The sequence below is a fragment of the Equus quagga genome, chromosome 18 (assembly GCF_021613505.1).
Source record: "Equus quagga isolate Etosha38 chromosome 18, UCLA_HA_Equagga_1.0, whole genome shotgun sequence".
NCBI lineage: Eukaryota > Metazoa > Chordata > Mammalia > Perissodactyla > Equidae > Equus > Equus quagga.
This window is the reverse complement of record NC_060284.1, coordinates 35,973,112-35,995,429: the sequence shown is the minus strand read 5'-3', so window position 1 is coordinate 35,995,429 and position 22,318 is coordinate 35,973,112. Positions and strand designations below refer to the sequence as shown.

The window sequence follows — 22,318 nt, the reverse complement described above, 5'->3', positions numbered from 1 at the left end:
ATTTAATTAACTAAGGAAATAATATACATTGCTCACAAGCACTCATTCATTCCTTTGTTCTTTCGATAGCAGACTGATAGTTATTGTAAAAAAATATTAGTTTAAATTGCAATTTTCAAAGGATAACACTCTGTTGCAGGTCACTCTCTACTTTGTAGAATGTGATAAATTGTGGTGATGATATTTCATGATTCAAAAAAATCAGTCTGATTTTCATTCTCATTAAGTCCTCTCAGAAACAGTATATTTATAAAATATAACATATTCTGAAATTTGATAGCAATTCTATTTTTTAAACTAACAGCTGAAACTTTTCAAGTCAATTATATTGGTTCTCACTTTCAGAGAAGAGGTCTCTTTTTTCTTCGGAACAAAACAGTGCTGTGTGCATCTATACAAGACTGCCTCCTACTACTTGCTGGGGCATACATCTTGGGGCTTATGTAGTGCCTCCTCAGTTAGAATCTAAGTACCTAACATTAAGACTACATCTCATTCATGCTCAGTGAGAGACTGGCCAGCATGTGTCCTCCTCTGAATGTTTTTATCTTTGAATGAAGGAGGAAAGCCAAGAGAATCAGTATACAGAGTAACATGGATTCTAATGTCTGTTTTTATAACAATGCTTACACTACATGATTCATGTTTTGACTTGCTTAGGGAATTAAATGGATGTTTAGTTGTGGATCATGGAATTTGGGGGCCTAAAAAAATCAATTTTGCCCTTTTATGTCTGGTTTATTTTATGTAGTATAATGTTTTGAAGTTCATCCGTGTTATGTCATGTATCAATTTCATTCTTTTTTATGGCTGAATAATATTCCAGATACATATATACCACATTTTGTTAATGTGTTCATGTATTGATGGAAACTTGAGTTGTTTTCACCTTTTGGCTGTTGTGAATCATGCTGCAATGAACATTGGCATACAGTTGTCTGATCAAACCCCAGCTTTCAATTCTTTGGGGTGTATACCTGGGATTGGAATTGCTTGGTCTTGTGGCACTTCTGTGTTTAGCATTTTGAGGAATATTGAACGATTCTATTTATATGAAATTTCTAGAATAGGCAACTTCATAGAAACAGAAAGTAGATTAGAAGTTACCAGGGCCTGGGCAGAAAAAGAGAGTAGGGAATTTTTGCTTAATGGTTACAGAGTTTCTGTTTGGGCTGATTAAAAAGTTTTGGCAATAGAAGTGATGGTTACGAAACATTGCAAATGTAATTATGCTATTAAATTTTACACTTTAAAATGGTTAAAATGGCAAATTTTTGTTATATATATTCTACCAAAATGTAAAAATCTTAAACTAAAAAACATTGAATTGTATACTTTATATGGGTGGGTTGCATGGTATGTAAATTATATCCCAGTAAAGCTGTTTAAAACATCTAGATCCAAAGGGATCATACTTGCAAAAAGGAAGTTGAAGATTCTGAGCTTATTTTATCTTACTGCTTCACGGTACCAGGAGGTAGCTAGAATGGATTGGATTTGGGAAATTTATGCATCTGCCGGCAAACAGTCCTATATTTAGGCTACCTAAAAGGGGGAAAAAAAGGGACACAATCACTTGTCTCCAGGCACTTCCAGTCTAAATCATGGAGCATGAAAAAATGTCCATGAAGTTACTCTGGTAATTTAGAGGGTAAAAAATCAACAAATTATATATAGACACATACACTTATGCACACATGTACAGATACACACACATGTATACTTTGTGAAAAGTAACATGGGAAAGCACTCAAAACAAGGGTATTTTATTTTGTTACCTATTCTTTTTAACATCTTTTAAATTTCTCTTTGTGTATACAATATGGCTTAGTAACTGCACATTTTACAATATTTTTGTGTAACATTTATTGGAAATTTGAATTTTCAAAATCACTTTTGTTTGGATTATGAGTAGTAAATCTATTAGAAATTAATTTAATATATAAAGATGCTGGCTTTCACTTTAATTCCAAATAATGCTATTACTTGGAAAGATGAAAGATTTTATAAATTGTAATTGATGTATCGGAATGTTTGTAAATTCATATATAGGTTCCATTAAATTCCTAATATACATATACACACACTTACACACAAATATATATATGTGCAAACATACATATATATGCAAACCTTTAGTTTGGCTTTTCCATAATTTGTTCCCAGATTTAGATATTTTTGTTTTTGAGAAAGTTGTTATGGTTTATATTTCTACCCATGTTCTCCACCCAAATGTTAAGGAAGCGTGACAAGTGATAAATAGATTTGAGAAGTGGAACAATAATCTATTTCCTCTGTTAAAAATACTCATATCTGGGGCAGCCCCATGGCACAGCGGTTAAGTTCACATGTTCCCCTTCGGTGGCCCAGGGTTTGCAGGTTCCAATCCCAGGTGTGGACACGGCACCGCTTGGCAAGCCATGCTGTGGTAGGCGTCCCACATAGAAAGTAGAGGAAGATGGGCATGGATGTTAGCTCAGGGCCAGTCTTCCTCAGCACAAAGAGGAGGATTGGAAGCAGATGTTAGCTCAGGGCTAATCTTCCTCAAAAAAAAAAAAAAAAATCTCGTATCCACATTAGATTATTGTTCAATTATGTTTGTCTTATATTTTTTATTTTTCAGCTGCTCCAGTTGATGTACTAAAAGCTCTAGATTTTCACAATTCTCCAGAGGGAATAACAAAAACAACGGGCTTTTGCACAAACAGAAAGAATTCACAAGGTTCAGATACTGCTTACAGAGTTTCAAAGCAAGCACAACTCAGTGCCCCAACAAAACAGTTATTTTCAGGTATGTTCACTTTATGACTACTATTCCCACAATGACTTTGCTCCTTATTAGTTCTTTTTATCATGATCTATAATGTACAATTATGGGGGAACATAAAATTCTTTAATATGTCAGACACCAAATGCACGTGGTCCCCAGGATGACTTAATGAAAATAACTAATGATTTAATAATTGCCAATCTTAATTCAGCACAGTGGCAGAACATATACTTATTTGGAAATTTAGCACTTTTTAATTTTATTTCAAGATGATGACACATGAAGACGACATTCTGTCTAGCTCGTGCTTCCATATAATCACGTAGAATTTATGTATGGGAGAAACATGGCAACTTTGCTCTTGATGACTACTCAGGTCCATTTAATGGGCATGTGGATTTAGACATACTTAAAGAATGTCTTTCTAAAATTAACGTGAAGTTCTGTTGAAAGAAATAATTCTTCAGTGGATGTTATAAAGCAGATTATTTTGTATTAGTTTTAGATCCCGTTCTCATCTTACATATAGTTAAAAATTAGTCATATCTCACAGTTATTGGGAGACCAGGGCCTAGAGATTTTGTAAGTCTTTACCTAGTGTTATTGAAAAATACAAGTCCTTGCCTGCTATTGGACATGTCAGTTATTTTTCCCTATGACTTTACTAAGTTGAGTGTCCTCATCCTTACTTAACAGCAGAGAAACTGAGTCCCACTGAGTTTCTCTGACTTGTCCAAATTACATGGGGTCAAGATTTAATGCAGGGTCTTACCTGTTGCAAGGCCAATATTTTCTACATTATTAACTGTTCCCTTTTGGTGCTTTGAATCTTCTCAGAAGCAATTTATCATTGAAATTCTTTGTATTGTCCTATACTGTGTCCACCTAAAGGAATTTGTGTCCTGTTTTCACATAAAAGTGTTCTCTAACAATGGAAAAATTATAAATCAAGGGACTAAAAAATTACAAAACAAGATAATATATTTCTCCTGGAAGGATATTTTAAAGTATTTTTGAAAAGACATTTATTTTGGTTATTTATTGACTCTTCCAAAATATTTCCTGTTTTGCAATAATTTGTGGTGGACAAAAGTAAGAAACGGCAAGTATAAAAATTGTCAATGCACAGTTTTTATGACTTTGAAAATAAAAAAGTGAAATAGTGATTATATCCATAAAGTATTTTTAGCATTAAACTTAGAAGTTTTAAATAATAAAAATCAAAGTTTTTTTTCTATTTATCTGCACCCTTGTGCAGAAATAAGAAAATTGGAATTTTTGAGAGAGAAACATAAATTAATGAAAAAGCTTAGAAATACTCAAGAGACTACTTTCTAATTTTTTATACTTTGGCTTATCATGTCAGGGTCAGTTTTTCTGCCTTCCAATGTAATAGTTAATTTGATTAATTTGATCATTTCTGTTGTTTTGCTCTTGGAGAAAGAATACAACATAGGCCTCTAGGCTGTCCTTCCACGCCAGTTAACAGAATTCATTTATATAAAAGTGTTTTTTCCCTTCTCATAACATTGTGTCTTAACCATATGATTCTAATGAGTATATCAGATAGAAAGAGACATCATTTTTTCCCCACACAAATGATTATAATCTTGCCTTCCTAGAGAGTAGAGCTTCCTGTCAAATAATGCAAAATGACAATTAATAAAAATTGCTAATGGTATGTTCACTGTTAAAAAAATCTAAACAGTTGTATATGTGAATATTATTCTTTATAAAATAAGCAAAAAAGGATCTTCAAAAAATTATTTGGAATACTCTTTCTTCCATTATGGGAAGACATAATACCAACCACTTTTCTAATGAATAAAGTAAGCAGTAGTAGTGGAAACTTCAACACTGGGGTGGAGTTGGGGAGTTGTCAGCTAGTCATTGTAATATTCTGGTAGACTTAAGATATATGTCCTCCAAAGTCCCAATTTGAGGTCTTTAATTTAAATGTCTGAGAACTTTGTGAGTGCGAACTGAATAGTAGCTGTAGTTTGCAAATTCTGTCTGCCCTCTTTAGAACACCTGCTGTGGGACAGATACTCTGCAGCATACTATCTTGCTGATACTATGCAAGAAACTTTGTGTATATTGATCTTCAGCTTCATAACCATTTGGAAGGGGACTATTTAAATCCAAGTTATGGATTAGGAGTTTTGGAAGAGTGAATTATTTGAATATAATCACGGAACAAGTGAATGATGTGAAGCTAGGAGATGGTCCTTGTCTCTATTAGGCTAAAATAGGCTTTTCCCACTATACAAAATTGTCTTCTCTTTCCAGTTTAAAAATCCTACTGCCCACTAAACTATGTCAGGAAGAGATGCTAATGAAAGAGAGACCTATTCTGCATGAAAAATGTTGACCAAACCTTAGAAAATTAAAATCAAATAATACATTTATTGTGCCTTTTTAAATCAAATTTATTCACAGATGCAGTATCTATTGATGTTAAAAACCCATTTTAAAAATCATTGTTGAATCTGATATACTCAGAGTGAATTATGGTTATTATTACATATATATGATTTTCATATATGATTTAGGTATACACACATATTGAAGGTAATACAGCATTTTTTTTATTTAACAGTGGTCATTTAGCAGAGGATACTTTATTCTTGCTTTCTATTTATCTATGTCAAAATATATATTATTTAAGTTGAAAACTTCCACATTTTACCTCTATCATACATACTGATCACTGCTATTGCAGACAAAATTTCGCATATGAAATGGTTGCATTTCTATTGAAGTAATATCTTAGTGACCTCTCTGACACGTTCAATCAGTATGAACAACATTGATTCGTGTCTCGTGGGGAGGAAACTAAGATGGGGTCCCTAGTTTAGACTGTGAACGTTTTCACATCATCATGATTAGTTAGATAACTAAATTTTCTTTTTTAAAGGTCATAGCTTAAAGATTATAATTAATATCTTCTTGCTTAATTTTAAATTGGGATATGCTTCCATTGAAAGAAAATGGAAAGATTTTACTCATTAGTGTAGCTAGAAGTTGACAATTTTCAAAAGTTGTGCTGTAAAAAATGGATGATAAACTAAAATTTGTTATAATTGATTTAATCTTATATAAATATAGTATTTCTTGAAAGTCTTCCTTTCTTAAATGTCTCTATGTAGATATTATTTTATAGTGTTTTTGCAAAAATGAAAAAATATTGTTTTCCCCTAGCTCATAATATTTTAGCATCACTTTCTTTTTCAATACATGAGATATTCAATACACAAGGAATTCCTGTGGTTCTCAACATTCTGAGATACTCATTTGAAGAAAAGTTTATTTGCTATGGAGCTACTTCAGTAATAGGCTGAATTACCTAGATTTTTTCATTTGTAGTATAAGTAGGCGAAAAAGTGTTTTCTTAATTCACGTGCTTTATTATAGTTCTATTTTATTTACATGATTATTTTTCTTCTATTGATTTCCATCGCTATAAAATTGGATATCTCTGTGACACAAATCAAATTAAACAAAACTGTATATATATATATATATATATTTTTTTTTTTTTTTTTGGCTGTGATAGCAAAGCTTTTATGGCCTACTTATGATATAGCAAAGTTATATTGGCAAATTATTTTAAGAATTAAAATTAAAAATTTAAATAAACACTTTTTAGTTTGGAGATATATATATCATGTTTAGAACTGAACACATAATGTTAACTGACCACTTTCTTTGTGACAAGCACTTGATTTCCACAACATTTTCAATGATTTCCATTTCATAAAACATCTTTCCATTATATTATTTTAAGTGGTTGAGTAGAATTCCACTGTATAGATGTTTTGTATGTTAACTAGTGCCAACCATTGCAGTCTATTTTAACATCGTATGATTATAAATAGTGTTCTGATAGATTGGCTTATAATATCTTTACACGTAAGCCTCCCTCTCACCCTGAAAAATTCTTAGAAGTAGAATTGTTGATCTCCTATAATCTTTTGAGTTTGAATCCATAACATAGTCATATTCATAATACTTTTTGTATACTATTGTGTATATTAGAATTTGGATTGAATAGATTGAATATGGAAGCTTTTGGTGTTGGCTCAGACCACATTGATTACACAGGCACCTATACACCAATTTTGCCTATGGACAACTTTTTAATTGAAATAATCTTATCCTTCAAATAATAATGCCTACTTTACTTATGTCTCAGGGTAGTAAGAGGATCAAATAAGATATATATGTAAAACTGTTTTTGAAAAATAAAACCTACAATTTAATATGCATTTTCTATAAAAATATAATAAGTAGTCATTGCTTAACTGTCTGCGATAAATTTATGGTAATCATTTAACTGCTATATTTATTGAATAAGTGCTTACCAAGCACTAGTGTAGATCTGGCCTCGTGCTGGATATTTGGGATATGATGGTGAGAGGGAAAAGAAAATAGAAGACAGTCAGCTCTCTTGAACTTAGAATCAAATCAACCAAGTACCTAATGGTTCCGATTTATAATGACGTGGCTTTTTATTTGTGAAACTGCTTTGTATGACAGGAAAAACAGATTAGAAACTCTTTAGCTTTTGAAGGGATGACTAAAAGAATGCCTTCATATATTTGCCCTCCCAATGCCTCTTTAAAGAGAGGATATGTGGCCACAGATTAGACAAAGGCAGAAATTATAAAGCTTACACCAAAAGTGGTACCTAAGTGTTTTAAAAGTGCTTACTATGTGTTTGATATCGTACCAGCACCATGATTTTGTTTGCTAACTTTGAATTGAATTTCACGTCATCATTGTGCTTTAAATAAGTGGCCTTAAAGTTTGAGTAGACCTTGGACAATTATTGCAGAGAAAGCTTAATAGAGTCCTCCCCCATTTGTTTTTAAATCTGTATGGTTATTACTGTTTGAGCTTAGTTGATTTATTAAGGCCTCACAGAAAGTTCAAAAATAATAGAGTGATCCAGGAACAATTTGGAAATTTGGAATTTCTGACTCTTTGGCTTTCTCTTCTCAGGAGGAACTTTTCCAGAAGATTTTTCAATATTATTTACAGTAAAACCCAAAAAAGGAGTTCAGTCTTTCCTTTTATCTATATATAATGAGCACGGTATTCAGCAAGTCGGTGTTGAGGTTGGGAGATCGCCTGTTTTCCTGTTTGAAGACCACACTGGAAAACCCGCCCCAGAAGACTATCCCCTCTTCAGAACTGTTAACATTGCTGATGGGCAGTAAGTAACACGATAATCCAGTGCTTTAGCTGTGTTGAAAGCAATGCTTTCATTTGATCATTCAACAAATATTTATAAAGTGATGCAGTTTTTCTATGGACTGGTGATATAGAAATGAACAAAACAATAAAATACCTATTCTTACGTGGTTTATTTTACAGTTTAGGTAGACAAACAGTGACCAATAAAAAAATAAGCTACTAATAAATAGTATATCAAGTGGGGATAGGTGAGAGAGAGAAATCAAGCTGTGAAGAGTTTTGGTGGAGGATGCAATTTTAAGAAGTAAGATCAGAGAAAATCTCACTAAGAAGGTGACACGTGAAAGAGGTGGGCTGCGTGCCATGCTGATAAATAAAACCACACTGTTCCAATAGGAAAGGAAACAAATACAAAGCCTCTGATTCCAGATGTGGCTGATTTGGTCTAAGCAATGTCAAGGATGCCAGCGTAGCCGGAGTAGAGTGGGATGAGGCTGGAGAAGCAGTGGGAGGCCAAATGGTGTAGCACATTATAGGTGGTTATAAGCGCTTTGGCTTCCATTCTCGGTAATATGGGAAGTCACTGTAGACTTTTTGAGCAGAGGAATGGCCTGATTTGACCTACCTTTTACCAATCATATTAATATTGATGATCATAGGAAATCTTATCTAGTATTATACTCGATATTGCTATATACTATTCTGAACACTTTATGCATAGTTAAATCATAATTTTTCACAACTCTTTGAAGAAAGTAATGTCAATAACCCATTTTATAGATAAGGCAACTGAGGCACAGAGTTTAGGTGATTTGCCTGAAGTCATATATTTGGCCAAGATAGGGTTTGAACTCAGGTAGTCAGACTCTCCAGTAGCTACCACATTCTTCTGAAAATATGCTGAATTCTGAATTCGGTGTTATGAACATTGCATTTCACTTAGGAAGCAGCTAAATACACATAAGCGATTATTACATTTACTTGGTATTTTACTGCTGAATCTAGGCTTCTAGATTTACCTGAAATACGACATTTGGTTATAAAGCCTAAGAAGGAAATAGCAGTGCAGATGGAAAAAACCCCCACACTCTCTTTCTTTGTCAGGACCATGGAGAAAACTGCAAGTCTCAGTGCCAGAAAAAACTAGACTTTCATGAGTAATTTACATTATTATCCTTAACATCTAACATGAAAAGTGATGACAGTTCTATAAATGAAAATAAATCAGGCTAAGGAATGTAGGATGTACTGTTTTAGATAGAGCCCTCCTCTTTGATATGCATTGCATTGATCAAAGACATGTTGGAAGTGAGAGAGTGAGCCATGTGGGGATATGGAGGAAGAGCATTCCTGGCAGTGTGAAGAACATGTGCAAGGAACAATAAAGAGGCAACAGTGTGGCTGGAGTGCAGGGAGTGAGAAAGCAAAACCTTTGTCATGAGGTCAGAGAGGGCGAGGGGACACTCCTGCGAGGCAGTGTAAGGGCTTCAGCGTTTCCTGGGAGTATTAGATGGTTTTTAGCAAGGCAGAGACTTGATCTGACTTATACTTTAAAACGGTCACTCTGGTTGCATCAGAGTGGAAGGAGAGACCAATTAGGAGTCTAGGTGAGAGAGATGGCTGTCTAGACAAAGTTGAGAGACCTTGGATTCTGCATATACTTTGAATATAAGAATTAATGGGATTTTCTGATGATATGAATGCGTAGTATGAGAGAAAGAGAATAATAAAGACAGACTCCAAAACTAAGGGTTGATTTAGTATTTTGAATATTATGTATGATACCGTGATTATGACCTATCATTATTCTCAAAGTTTAAATTAATTCAACAAAAATGTCAAGTTTAGAGTCCTAATCAGCTTCTCACAATTGAAATCATTTTTATTTTCTGTTAATGAAAAACACATACCTACAGTGGTGGAGATGGTTTAGGTTTGGGCACAGACTTCTTGGCAGAAATATGTGTAAATTTTACTCTCACAGTATTAAGAGGCTCCTAATGTTAATCTTTGCTTGATTCAAACCAAGCAGATGCCCATGCTAGTTGAATGTGCTATGGAAAGACCAAAGATTAAGTGTATATGGAAATACACTTGGTTCTCATCAGTAGCCATGCCAAGTCACATGAAGCAGACGTTTTTAGGAAAGCTCCTGCAACTTTTTGAGTAGTTTATTTTATGGATCTAGTCCTAGATGCTTCTGGAATATTAATCTAGCACTTTTCATTTGGAAAATAAAATAAAATATAAACCAGAGTGGCTTGCAAAATCCAAGTGAGCTTCACTTAGTGGTTTGTGTTAGCACCAGATACTGTTAATAAAACCCACCACTTCACAGTATGATTACAGTATGTATGTTTCCAAAGGCCTGGCCATGTCTCCCCTCCAAGCCTGTCATCACTGCCCTGAATTAGCTGGAGCAGCAGCTTCAGAGTGAATTGAGACTCACTCCACACATGCGTTGACTATGCTTTCTTTCAGTGTTCCCACTTCCTGCCAACCCGGGAAAGAAGGAGAGATATTGTATCTCCGTCTTGGATCCTGCCCACAGTAGTGATCTATAACTGTCTTGAAATTAAAGTGGAAAAAGAAAACGAAAGCACTTGAAATCAATGTGAATAAAGACAGAGGAGCACATTGTGTTTTACAATTAGAATGTTCAGTTGCTCCAGATGGGGCAGTCATTCAATTAGTAGACATACCCTTTTAGAGTCCATCTCAGGGGATCTCTAAAGCAGAATTTTTTAAGTAGAATTCCACTTTGGAAGAAAGCATTTGCGTACATAGAAACTATTACTTACCCCATATCCCACCCCTAAACTCTATCAAATACCCTCATCAGGACACGGTGAGATTAAGCTTTTGTTACAACGACACAAAGTGAAGCAAAGGATGGGCACTCCCTTATCAGCATGGACAGTCAATCCTGCTGTGCATCTGACGCTGCTTGTGTCCTTTTGAGTTCCTTGCTCTGTTTGGGAAACAGTAAGTAGTCACCTGTTAACTGATTAACAAATGAGCTTACATTTTGCACAATTTCAGTTCACTTTTACAATTTAAAATACATTGCATTTTAATGTGAATAATGGTTTGACAACGAAGTCTTTGAAGTGTACAAAGGAATTATTTGGCTTTTTTAGGTGGCATCGGGTAGCAATCAGCGTGGAAAAGAAAACTGTGACAATGATAGTTGATTGTAAGAAGAAAACCACAAAACCACTTGAGAGAAGTGAGAGATCAATCGTTGACACCAATGGAATCACAGTTTTTGGAACACGGATTTTGGACGAAGAAGTTTTTGAGGTAAAAATAAATCAAATTTTATCTTAAGCTGAATTTTGTTAAATGAGATGAACTGCGTTAATAACAGTAACAATCAATATATGCTATAAGGCCAAATTGAAAGCTCTGAAGGCTGACCTACTTTCTTCCCCTGTGGGTGTAGCGGTGATGTTTTCTACTGTTCAGTAAGAGAATGAGTAGACAATGGTGACTGTAACGCCTGGGAAACGTTTACAGAGATTGGTTCATTTGAACACAGGCACGCTGTTCTCCTGGGAAGGGCAAGTGGCTTTACTCTTAGTACTTTGTATTATTTTCATTGGAGAAAAGAACATTTTCTTCACTTCCTTCTCTGGGAGATTAATTTAGAGAAATGTGCAAGTCAGATATTCTGCCTTTCTCTCTTCTTAGTGAATGTTTCCACGGTGAAATAGAGATCATATTGCAAAAGATGGACTTTAAGTTTGTAAAATCACATTTTTAATAATGTGAAGGTTATGGTAAAAAGCTTTCTTCCAATTATAATTTATCAATTATGATAATCACATTCTTTCTTTTAATCCTTCAATCATTGGACCTGGTAACTTGTGCTTTAGGTTTCATTTAGTCAGTTATTAACAGAACAGATAGACCTGCGTCCTGACCCCAAAAAGGATGCACTCCTGTGATGTTAGTCATTACTCTGATGACTGTTTTTATACAATTTCTGAGTAATTTATTTTTCAAAGTGTAATAAAGTAAATCTGTAATATATTAAAGATTAATAAACAAGTTTCACATGGAAGATTTGCTGTATTTTGTTGATGTGTGAATATATATACACACACACACACGTATGTACACACACACATATATCCACGCATAAACACGCACAATATGTATTTTCATAAAAAGAACAACATAAATTCAAAGTGTCAGCAGAATATAGCGTTCTTGTACTTATATGCGTAATATATGGCATAATTTTAAATGTAGTTAACACTTGTGACATTTTCAGATTATTTATTTGGGATTCTATTGGTTTCTGATTTTGTCCACTGGTGTGTACCCAAGGCTTTGACTCTAAAGAGAATGTGTTAGCACATTATATAATACTAAATTAAATGTTAAACTGATTCAGGCAATATATAATAATCTACTCTTAGATCTTCCAATATCGTGCACTGATTGCACACAAATGATAATAAATAAATATTTATCTATTAGATGAGTGAATATTGTAAACAAATTTAATTTCTAGTCTTGCAAAGTTCTATTTTAAAATTAAATTGTTTTGAAAGTCAGTTTCATAGGTTAAATTTATTTTTGTAATGCACACAACCTTATTTTCCAGGAATGTAAATGCATAATGTGGAAGAACTATATCAGCGGATGGTTTCATTTCATGCTAGTTTAATCTGTTGCTATATGTATTCAGAGTCTATGGCAGTAAAATAATGGAAATTGAGTAGATTTTGTTTATCATAAATGTTTAGAATGTATAAATAGGAAATAGAGAAGAGAAAAACAAATCAATCAATTCAATAAAACAAATTAATTAATTACTTAATTTTAATTCTCAAAATTTACCGGCCAGGAAGGATACAATTTGGTATATTACATGTTGATTAGATTTCTTTTTCATACAGTTTCATAGCATCTCGACTTCTATTTCTACCTGAGCTTACTTCTATGTTAATATCATTTAATTTTATTTTTTACTTGCCCCCCCCCCCCCCCCCCAGACTGTACTCCATCTTCTTTCCCATGTGCTGCGCTCGTGCTCACTGGGGTCCAGTTCAGAGTTTTTGAAGAGTAGTTTCAGATGATCACAGTAAATTCTTTTTTCAAAATAAATAATTGAACCTGATGTTACATATTAAAAAATATGTAATAAAAGCCTCTGTGTTTCATAGGCTGATTATAGTATCAACTCCTAGAATACATAAAAATGATTTCCCTAAAATAGTTCCATATGTTTTCAACTACTGCTAACCAAAGTATCTTTGGCCTAGAGGCTGCAGTAAATTACCAAAGACAGAGATTCTGGAAGCAAAGATTATTGTTATATTCTTTGATTAATTCTTAACTTTTTAATACCATAAACCACATTCTAAATCCTGAAGTAACTCCAGCTGTTTATTTGGGGAAACCATTAAGAAAAATAATCTTTAAAAGATTCATTAATGAAAGCTTTGGTGAGTATGACAGTGAGCAGCGAAAATAAGTTTATTAAGCTGCTTGCATCTTGGAGTTTCATGAAACCCTTTGAAGCTTTGAACAGAACATTTATTTAATATGATGTGTAATTAGTTTTGAAAAGGTAAATGAATGCAGAACCTTCACTATCAAGTTAACTTGTACTATGTTTGACCAATTAAATAGAGAAACTATTTTTACTTAATAAAATGTTGAGAGAGCTTTAGAACAAGAATCTTTGAATTGGATGAAATTTTGTATCTGTGTAATTCACATATCCAAACAGTCCTTGAACATAAAATTCAGGTCTTATTTCCTAAATTTTATTCTTTTATGGGTATATAAAATTTCAAAAACTATTTAGTCTTTCTCACTTACAAAAAGAACATGAAGACAATAAATGATTCAAACACATAGATTTTTAAATCAGAATAAAATTGTATGACTCCTTTTGTGAAATTAGTGCATTTTATCTGAATTTGATGTTAATATATCTTTCCCTAAAAATCTACTCAAATATTTTCCCCTTCATTTTGGTTTAAATTATGGTACCTATCTAGACTTTTGAATCTTTGCAACTGAATGTGTAGAAATTAAACTGGAAATGATGAGAGACAGGAATGGTACCATGTACATATTATTTTAGTGTTTGATAAACAGTTATAGTGATGAGGATGTTATAAAAACACCAGTGATTCGTTAATCTGAAAGCTGGATATGTCACTTCTTTGGAAATAATGTCATTCCAATTTAGATGCAAATTTGTTTGGTATATGTAATTTCATCTATATACTACCCGCCATTTATGGAATGGTACTATTATGGCAAAAAATGCTAAACATGGCATATATGAAGTGCAATCTGAAGACTTCTAAGAATTCAACATTAAACAAATAAAAACAAAACTGAAAATGTTTTTAAAAGTATGACAAATTAGTTTATATGAAAATACCAAAATGAATATATGGACCCATAATTCAGATTATATAATTTTAGCATAGCAGAGTGAATAGAAAAATTGATTCTGGAATGAGAAAAATCTGATTTTGAATCCCACGATCTAACTTAATCACATTTCTCTGTGTAATTACTTTATGTAAGTTTTAATTTCTCATTCTTCAAATGGGACTAGTAATGCAATCTCCCTCATAAGTATTTATAAAAAAAGATCTTATGTATGTAAAGTGCTTAAAATACTAGTATTAATTATATATGTGTGTTAGTTATGCATTAAGATATAGTTTTCTTAATTATTATTATAACTTCTTTTTTATCATCTTACAACTGCGACATTTCAAATATTCTTATACATTTTCCATATGAGTGAGCAACAGTGACCAATATATCAGTCAAAAATCCTAAGTGGTCTCTTTATCTTGTAAAGTAAGTACTTCTTACCTGGGCTACAGCTTGTTTACAAGGTGCCTTGTGGAGATTAGATAAATTTGCCCTCTCTAGATAGAGGTAGCCCCTGGGTACAGAGCTTCGTGTGTGGAACACGGCTTGAGTGGATGAATACTTTTATTGGGGCACAAAATATTCAACCAACCCTAATCAGCAGCCTTGGTTTCTTCTAGCTCGATAATGCACTTCAAAGATGTGAAGAAAAGCTAAATTAGAAGAACCACGTTGCCTGTATTCCTTATTAATAAAATTACTTTTGGAGTCTTTTAATAGGAAATTTCTTTACTAAATATCAAGCTGTAGCCATTATAACTCAAGTTTTCAAAGCATTGCTATTTCAATCTTCTTTCTTTTTTAATGAATCAAAGCAGGTTAGTACAAGTCTTTTATATTTTTAACAATTAACTATCTTTGGGCAGTTTATTTCTTTCTTTTGAAGCAATGAAGGGAATATGATGGCAATTTGAGTGGAAAAACTTACTGATGAAGTTTTTCATTTTTTTGTATTTCTCAGGAAAGATTTTTGCATTCGGTTTTCTCTGGAGAAATCAATGAATAATAATTTATAAAAGCTACACCATTTCAATAGTTCTGCAAGGCCTGAAAACTTACCTTACAGTTATAATAGCCATCTCAAATATTCCATTAAGAATTTGATTACTGTTTTGTGATGTCTGTGTATCTTTTTACTGCATATATTTTCCAAGGTACATTTTTAAAAAATTGTCTATTAGTTGACATGGTTTTCCTATAGAACAGCATAATAGGATGGAGGTAGGTTCCTATTTATCCACCTTTCTCAGTCTAGATGCATTTAGTTCGTGGCCTTTGGGACTTTTTTCTCTATTTATTGAGGTAAAATTGAAGTACAATAAACTGCAAACATTAAAAATGTACCATTGATCAGTTGTGACATACGTATACACCTTTGAAACCATCATCATAATCAAGAAAATAAACATTGCTATTACACCCAGAAGTTTCCTCATGTACTTTTATAATCCATCTCTTCTTCTACCCTAACCCCAGGAAATCACTAATTTGCTTTTTATCACTATAGCTTATTTGCTTTTTCTAGAATTAAAAAAGATACAGTCATACTGAATGCGCTCTCCTTAGCTTGGCATTTTCCACTCAGCTTAATGTTCTTGAGACTTATCTATGTCTTCATATGTATCACTATTTTGCTTTTTTTTTAATTGCTGAGCAGTATTCCAATGTATGGATAAACCACAGTTTGTTCATCCATTTATCCTCTTAGTGGGCGTTTGGATTGTTTCCAGATTTTGGCAACTGCATATAAAGCTGCTATGAACATTCACATATAAATTCTATGTGGGCATTTATTTTTGTTTGTCTTAGGTAAATACCTAGAAGTAGAATGCCTGCATTATTTGGTAGGTGCATGTTTAACTTAAAAAAAAACCCAAAAAACTGTCAAACTGTGTTCCAAAGTGGCGTTAATCATTTTACACTCCCTCCAGCAGTGAATGAGAGTCCCAGTTTTTCTGCATACTTGCCAACCCTTGATACGGTCTTTTAAATTTTAGCTATTCTAAGTGGTTGTGTAGTAGTATTTCATTATGATTTTAACTTGCATTTCCCTTATGACTGCTGAAGTCAAGCATTTTTTCGGGTGCTTATTGGCCATTCATGCATCCTTTTTTTGTGAGGTGTCTTTCACCCATTTTACAGTATTGGCTGATATATTTTGACTCTGGAGCTTTAAGAGTTCTTTATAACACTTTGCCTGATAGATACATGCAAATAATTTTCCTAGCATTTGGCTTGCCTTTTTATTTTCTTAATAGTGTCTTTTAATTGTGTCTTTCAAAGACACAATAAGGTCTTTCAAAAACAATTCTTTTCATATTAATAAGTTCAATTTATTAATTTTATGTTTTACACTTTTTGTGTTCTAAGAAAACTTTACCTACACCAAGATCACAAAGATTTTCTCCTACTATCAGAAATGTTGTAGTTTTAGGTTTAAGACATAGGTCATGCTCTGTTTTGACTTAGTATTTGTGTGTGCTGTGAGGTCAAGGTCAATGTTGCTTGTTTTTACATAAGGATATCCAGTTCTTCCAGCATACTTTATTAAAAAGACTTTCCTTTCATGCACTGGCTTGCCTTTGGCTTCCATGTCAGAAATCAGTAAACTATACATGAGTAGATCTATTACTGAGCTCTCTGTTATGCTATTCCATTGATTTATTTGGCTACCTTTTCATTAATACCAAACCATGTTGATTACTGTAGATCTATAGAAAAGTTTTGAAATCAGGTGGAATACATGCTCCTCCTTTTTATTCTTTGTAAACATTACTTTAGTTATTTTAGGTCATTTGCATTCTATACAAATTTTTGAATAAGCTTGTCAATTTCTAAAATAAAATTGAAGTTAGAATTGTCTTTAAGTTATTAATGAAAATAAAGAGAACTGATATTTTAATAAATATTTAGTTTTCCATTTCCTGAACGTGATATAACTTTCCATTTCTTTTGGTTTTCTTTAGTTCCTCTCACAGTGTTTTCTAGGTTTGACAGTAGATGTCATGGGCATCTTTCATTCAGTTTGTTGCTAGGTATTTTTTTTGGATGCTGTGGTAAATGAAATTGTTTTTAATTTCATCTTTCAATATTTTGTTGCTAATATATAAAAGTACAATAGATTTTTTTTACTATTAATGTTGTGTCATAACTTTGTTAAATTCATTTATTAGTTCAGGTTTTCTTATGCAAACAATTATACAATCTGCAAATAGGGAACATTTCACTACTTTTCTATTTTTCTACCTTGTATTTATTTTTCTTATCTTATTACAATCAATAGGTCCTTCACCAAAATGTTAATTAGAAGTAGTGAAGCAGGCATTCTTATCCTTTTGTTTTTCTAATCTCATGTGGAGAAGCATTTAGTCTTCTACCATTAAATACAATGTTGGCTGTAAGTTTTTGCTGTTAATTTATCAATTTGAAAAAGTTCACTACTGGTCTTAGTTTCCTGAAAGTTTTCATCATGACGGAATATTTAATTTTGTCAAATGCTTTTCACATATCTGTTGAAATGATCATGTTTTTTCTTTTTCTGTTAATATGTTGAATTACATCAATTGATTTCCAAACGTTAAAAACAACTTTTAAGTCCTTAGATAGACTCTATTCGGACATGATGTGTGATCCTTTTTATATAATCTTAGGTTTGATTTGCTAAAAATGTGTAGGATTTTGAGTCTGTGTTAATGAGAAATGGTGGCCTATGATTCTCTATATTTGTAGTGACTTTGTTAGGGTTTTGTATTAAGTTTGCACTGGCCTCATGAAATGATTAAGACTATGATCTCCTCATCTATTTTCTAAAAACTTTCATGTATAATAGATGTTATTTCTTTCTTGAATGCTGCATAGAATTCACCAGTGAAAATGTCAGGTGCCAGAGTTTTCTTTTTGGAAAGTTTTTAAAAAAAATATATTTAGTTTCTTTCCCAGATACAGATTAATTCAGTTTTTCTCTTTTTTCTTAAATCTATCTTAGTAAGTTTTACATTTTAAGAAATTTTTCTAGTTCAATTAAGTTCTTGAATTTGTTGGCATAAAGTTCTTTGTAGTATTTTATTGTATATTTTTTCAGGTAAGATTCCTAGTGGTAACTACTGTTCATTCCTGATATTAATGATTTGTATTTTCTCTCTTTTTTTCCTATATCAATCCTTTGAACTAGGTGCTTGAAAATTTTGTTGATCTTTTCAACAAATCAGATTTGACTCTGTTAGTTATCTCTCTTAACTGACCTTTTTTTCTATTTCATTATTATTTTCTTTCTATGCTAAATTTGGAAAAGGAAAATCCTTTTTCCAGCCTCTCAAACTGGAAGGTCATTATTTTCAGATCCACTTTTTGCAGGTATAAACATTTAAAACTATGCATTCTCTCTAAACACTGTTTTAGCTGCATCCTACAAATTTGTTATGTAATTTTTTTATGGTCATTCAGTTAAAATGTTTCCTGATTTTTTAAAAAAAATTTTGTCCTTTACCCATGAATTATGTAGAGGTGTGTTGTTTAATATGTTTAGATATTTAAGTTTTTCTCTGATAACTTATTATTATTGGCATCTAATTTACTTCTGTTGTCATCTGAAAATAAACGATGAGATTTTGTTCCATTTAGATTTAGTGATAATTGTTTTATGGCCCAACATGTAGTCTATCTTGGGGAATGTAGCATATGATCTTAAAAAGAAAGTGTGTTTTGAAACTGTTAGATCAAGTGTTTAATCTTTATAATACTTTTAAAGTCTCTTTCTGAGAGTTTCAACATCTGGGTTATCTCAGAGTTAGCATTGGTTTGTTGCCTCTTTAAATGTATTCATTAATACACTTTCTACAGTTTTTTAGATTCACAGCAAAATTGAGCAGAAAGTATAGAGAGTTTCCATATACCGTTGTACACACACACACGCACACATAGCTTCCCCCAGTATCAACATCCCCACCAGAGTGGTACATACATTATCAGTCAAAATCCAGAGTTTACTTTAGGGTTCACTTTTGGTGTTCTACTTCTATTGGTTTCAGTAAATGTGTAATGACATCTATTCCCCCAATGTAGAATCTTATTAAATAATTTCATTCCCTAAAAATTCTGTGTGCTTCTCCCGTTCGTCCTTCTCTCTCTTCTAAACACTGGCAACCACTAATCTTTTTACTGTTTCTGTAGTTTTATCTTTTCCGGGATGTCATATATTTGGAATCATATAGTTTTCAGGTAGACTTCTTTCACTTAGTAATATGTATTTATGTTTCCTCCATGTCCTTCATGGCTTGATAGCTTATTGTTTTTAGTGCCAAATAATAATCCGTTGTCTGGATGTAACGTAATTTATTTATCTATTCATCTACTGAATGACTTCTTGGTTGCTTCCAAGTTTTGGTAACTATGAATAAAGCTGCTTTAAACATCTGTGTGCAGGTTTTTGTGCAGACATAAATTTTTAACTCTTTTGGTAAAAAGCAAGGAGTGTAATTGCCAGATCATAAGGTGAGAGTATGTTTAGTTTTGTAACAAACTGCCAAACTATCTTCCAGAGGGGCTGTGCCATTTTGCATTCCCACAAGCTATGAATGAAGGTTCCTGTTGCTCCACATTTTTGGCACCATTTGAATGTTGGCCATTCTATTATGTGTGTACTTGTATTTCATTGCTGTTTTAGTTTGCATTTCCCTGATGACATGTTGAACATCTTCTCATATGCTTACTTGCCATTTGTATATCTTCTTTGGTGAGGTGTCTGGTGAGGTATTTTGCCCATTTTTGTAAGAAGATTGTTCATTTTCTTATTGTTGAGTTTTCAATGTTCTTTGTGTATTTTGGATAACAGTCCTTTGTCAGTTGTGTCTTTTGCAAATACTTTCTCCCAATCTGACTTATCTTCTCATTCTCTTGACATTGACTTTCACAGAGCAAGTTTTTAACTTTAATGAAGTCCAGCTTAACAATTATTTCTTTCATGCATACCTTTAATGTTTTATCTAAACAATCATCATACTCAAGGTCATCTAGGTTTTCTCCTGTGTTATCTTCTAAGAGTTTTATAGTTTTACATTTCACATTTAGAACAATGGTCCATTTTGAGTTAATTTTTGTGAAGAGCATAAGGTTTTCGTTTAAATTCACTTTTTTGCATGTGGATGTCCAGCACCATTTGTTGAACAGACTATCTGTGCTCCATTGTATTGCCTTTGCTCCTTTGTCAAAGATCAGTTGACTATACTTATGTGGGTCTACTTCTGAGCTCTCTCTACTGTTCCATTGATCTATGTGTCTTTTCTTTCAACAATATCAAGTTGTCTAATACTGTATTTTATAGTAAGTATTGAAGTAAGGTAATGTCAGTCCTCCAACTTTGTTCTTTTCTTTCAATATTGTGTTGGCTATTTTGGGTCTTTTGCCTCTACATATAAATTTCAGAATCAGTTTGTTGATATCTACAAAATAATTTCCTGGGATTTTGCCTGGGAGCATTGACTCTATAGATCACGTTGGAAAAACTCACATCTTGACAATATTGAGTCTTCCTATCCATGAACATGGACTATCTCTCAATTATTTAGTTCTTCTTTGATATCTTTCATCAAAGTTTTGTAGTTTTCCACATATAAGTCTTCTGCATATTTTGTTAGATTTAACCGAAGTATTTTATTTTTTTAAGTAATAATGAAAATAGTATAGCTTTTTAATTTCAAATTCTCTTGTTTGTTGCTGGTGTCTAGGAAAGCAATTAGCTTTTTAATGTTAACTTTGTATCCTGTGACCTTGCTTTAATCACTGATCAGTTCTAGGAGTTTTCTAGGTTTTTTTTTTTCATCTATTCTTTTGCGTTTTCTGCATAGACAATAATGTCATCTGTGAACAAAGATAGTTTTATTTCTTCCATCCGTATTTGTATCTTTTATCACTTTTTCATGTCTTATTACATTAGCTAGGACTTCCAGTACAATGCTGAAAACAGTGATGAGAGAGACATCCTTGCCTTCTTCCTGATCTTAGTGGGAAAGCTTCAAGTCTCACCAGTAAGTATGATGTTAGCTTTAGGTTTTTGTAAAGATCTTCTTTACCAAGTTGAAGATGTTTCTCTCTATTTCCAATTTGCTGAGAGTTTTTATCTTAAACAGATTTTGTCAAATCCTCTTTCTGCTTCTATTGTTATGATCAGGTGATTTTTCTTTTTTGGGCTGTTTATTTATTTTCAAATATTGAGCTAGCCTTAAATACATGAGATAAATTCCAATGGTCACGATGTATAATTCTTTTTATATGTTGTTGGATTGAATTTACTAACATTTTGCTGAGGATTTTTGCATCCATGTTAATGAAGGATATTGTTCTGTAGTTTTCTTTTCTTGTAATGTCTTTGTCTGGTTTTGATATTAGGAAATAATGGTCTCATAGAATGAGTTAGAAAATAGTCCCTGTGCTTCTGTCTTCTGAAAGAGAATGTAGAATATTGGTATAATTTCTTCCATAAATGATTGGTAGAATTCACCAGTGAACCATTCTGGGCCTGGTGCTTTCTGTTTTGGGAAGTTATTAATTATTGATTCAATTTCTTTAATACATATAGACCTATTCAAATTATCTATTTCTTGTTCTGTGAGTTTTCGCAGAGTGTGTCTTTAAGGCAATTGGTTCATTTCATGTAGTTTATTAAATTTGTGAGCACAGAGTTGTGCATGACATTTTTTTATTATCCTTTTAATAGCTACAGGATCTGTAGTAATGTACTCTCCTTCATTTATGATATTAGTAATGTGTATCTTCTCTTTTTTCTTAGTTAGCATGGCTAAAGGCTTATTGATTTTGTTGATGTTTTCAAAGGATGAGCTTTTAATCTTGATTTTCTGTACTTTTGTTTTTTCTGTTTTTCAATTTCACTGATTTCTGCTCTAATCTTTATTATTTATTTTCCTCTGCTTACTCTGG

General features: G+C 32.6%; 1 protein-coding gene across 1 annotated transcript in view; it reads left to right on the top strand.

Annotated features, from left to right (window-relative positions):
* COL11A1 (collagen type XI alpha 1 chain) overlaps positions 1 to 22,318 on the top strand; it is a 195,556-nt gene that overhangs the window by 18,849 nt on the left and 154,389 nt on the right. Inside the window, exons 2-4 of the mRNA XM_046645774.1 lie at positions 2,624 to 2,791; positions 7,775 to 7,988; positions 11,110 to 11,272. Of these exons, the coding sequence (XP_046501730.1) occupies positions 2,624 to 2,791; positions 7,775 to 7,988; positions 11,110 to 11,272 (545 nt within the window). The remainder of the gene's footprint in view (positions 1 to 2,623; positions 2,792 to 7,774; positions 7,989 to 11,109; positions 11,273 to 22,318) is intronic.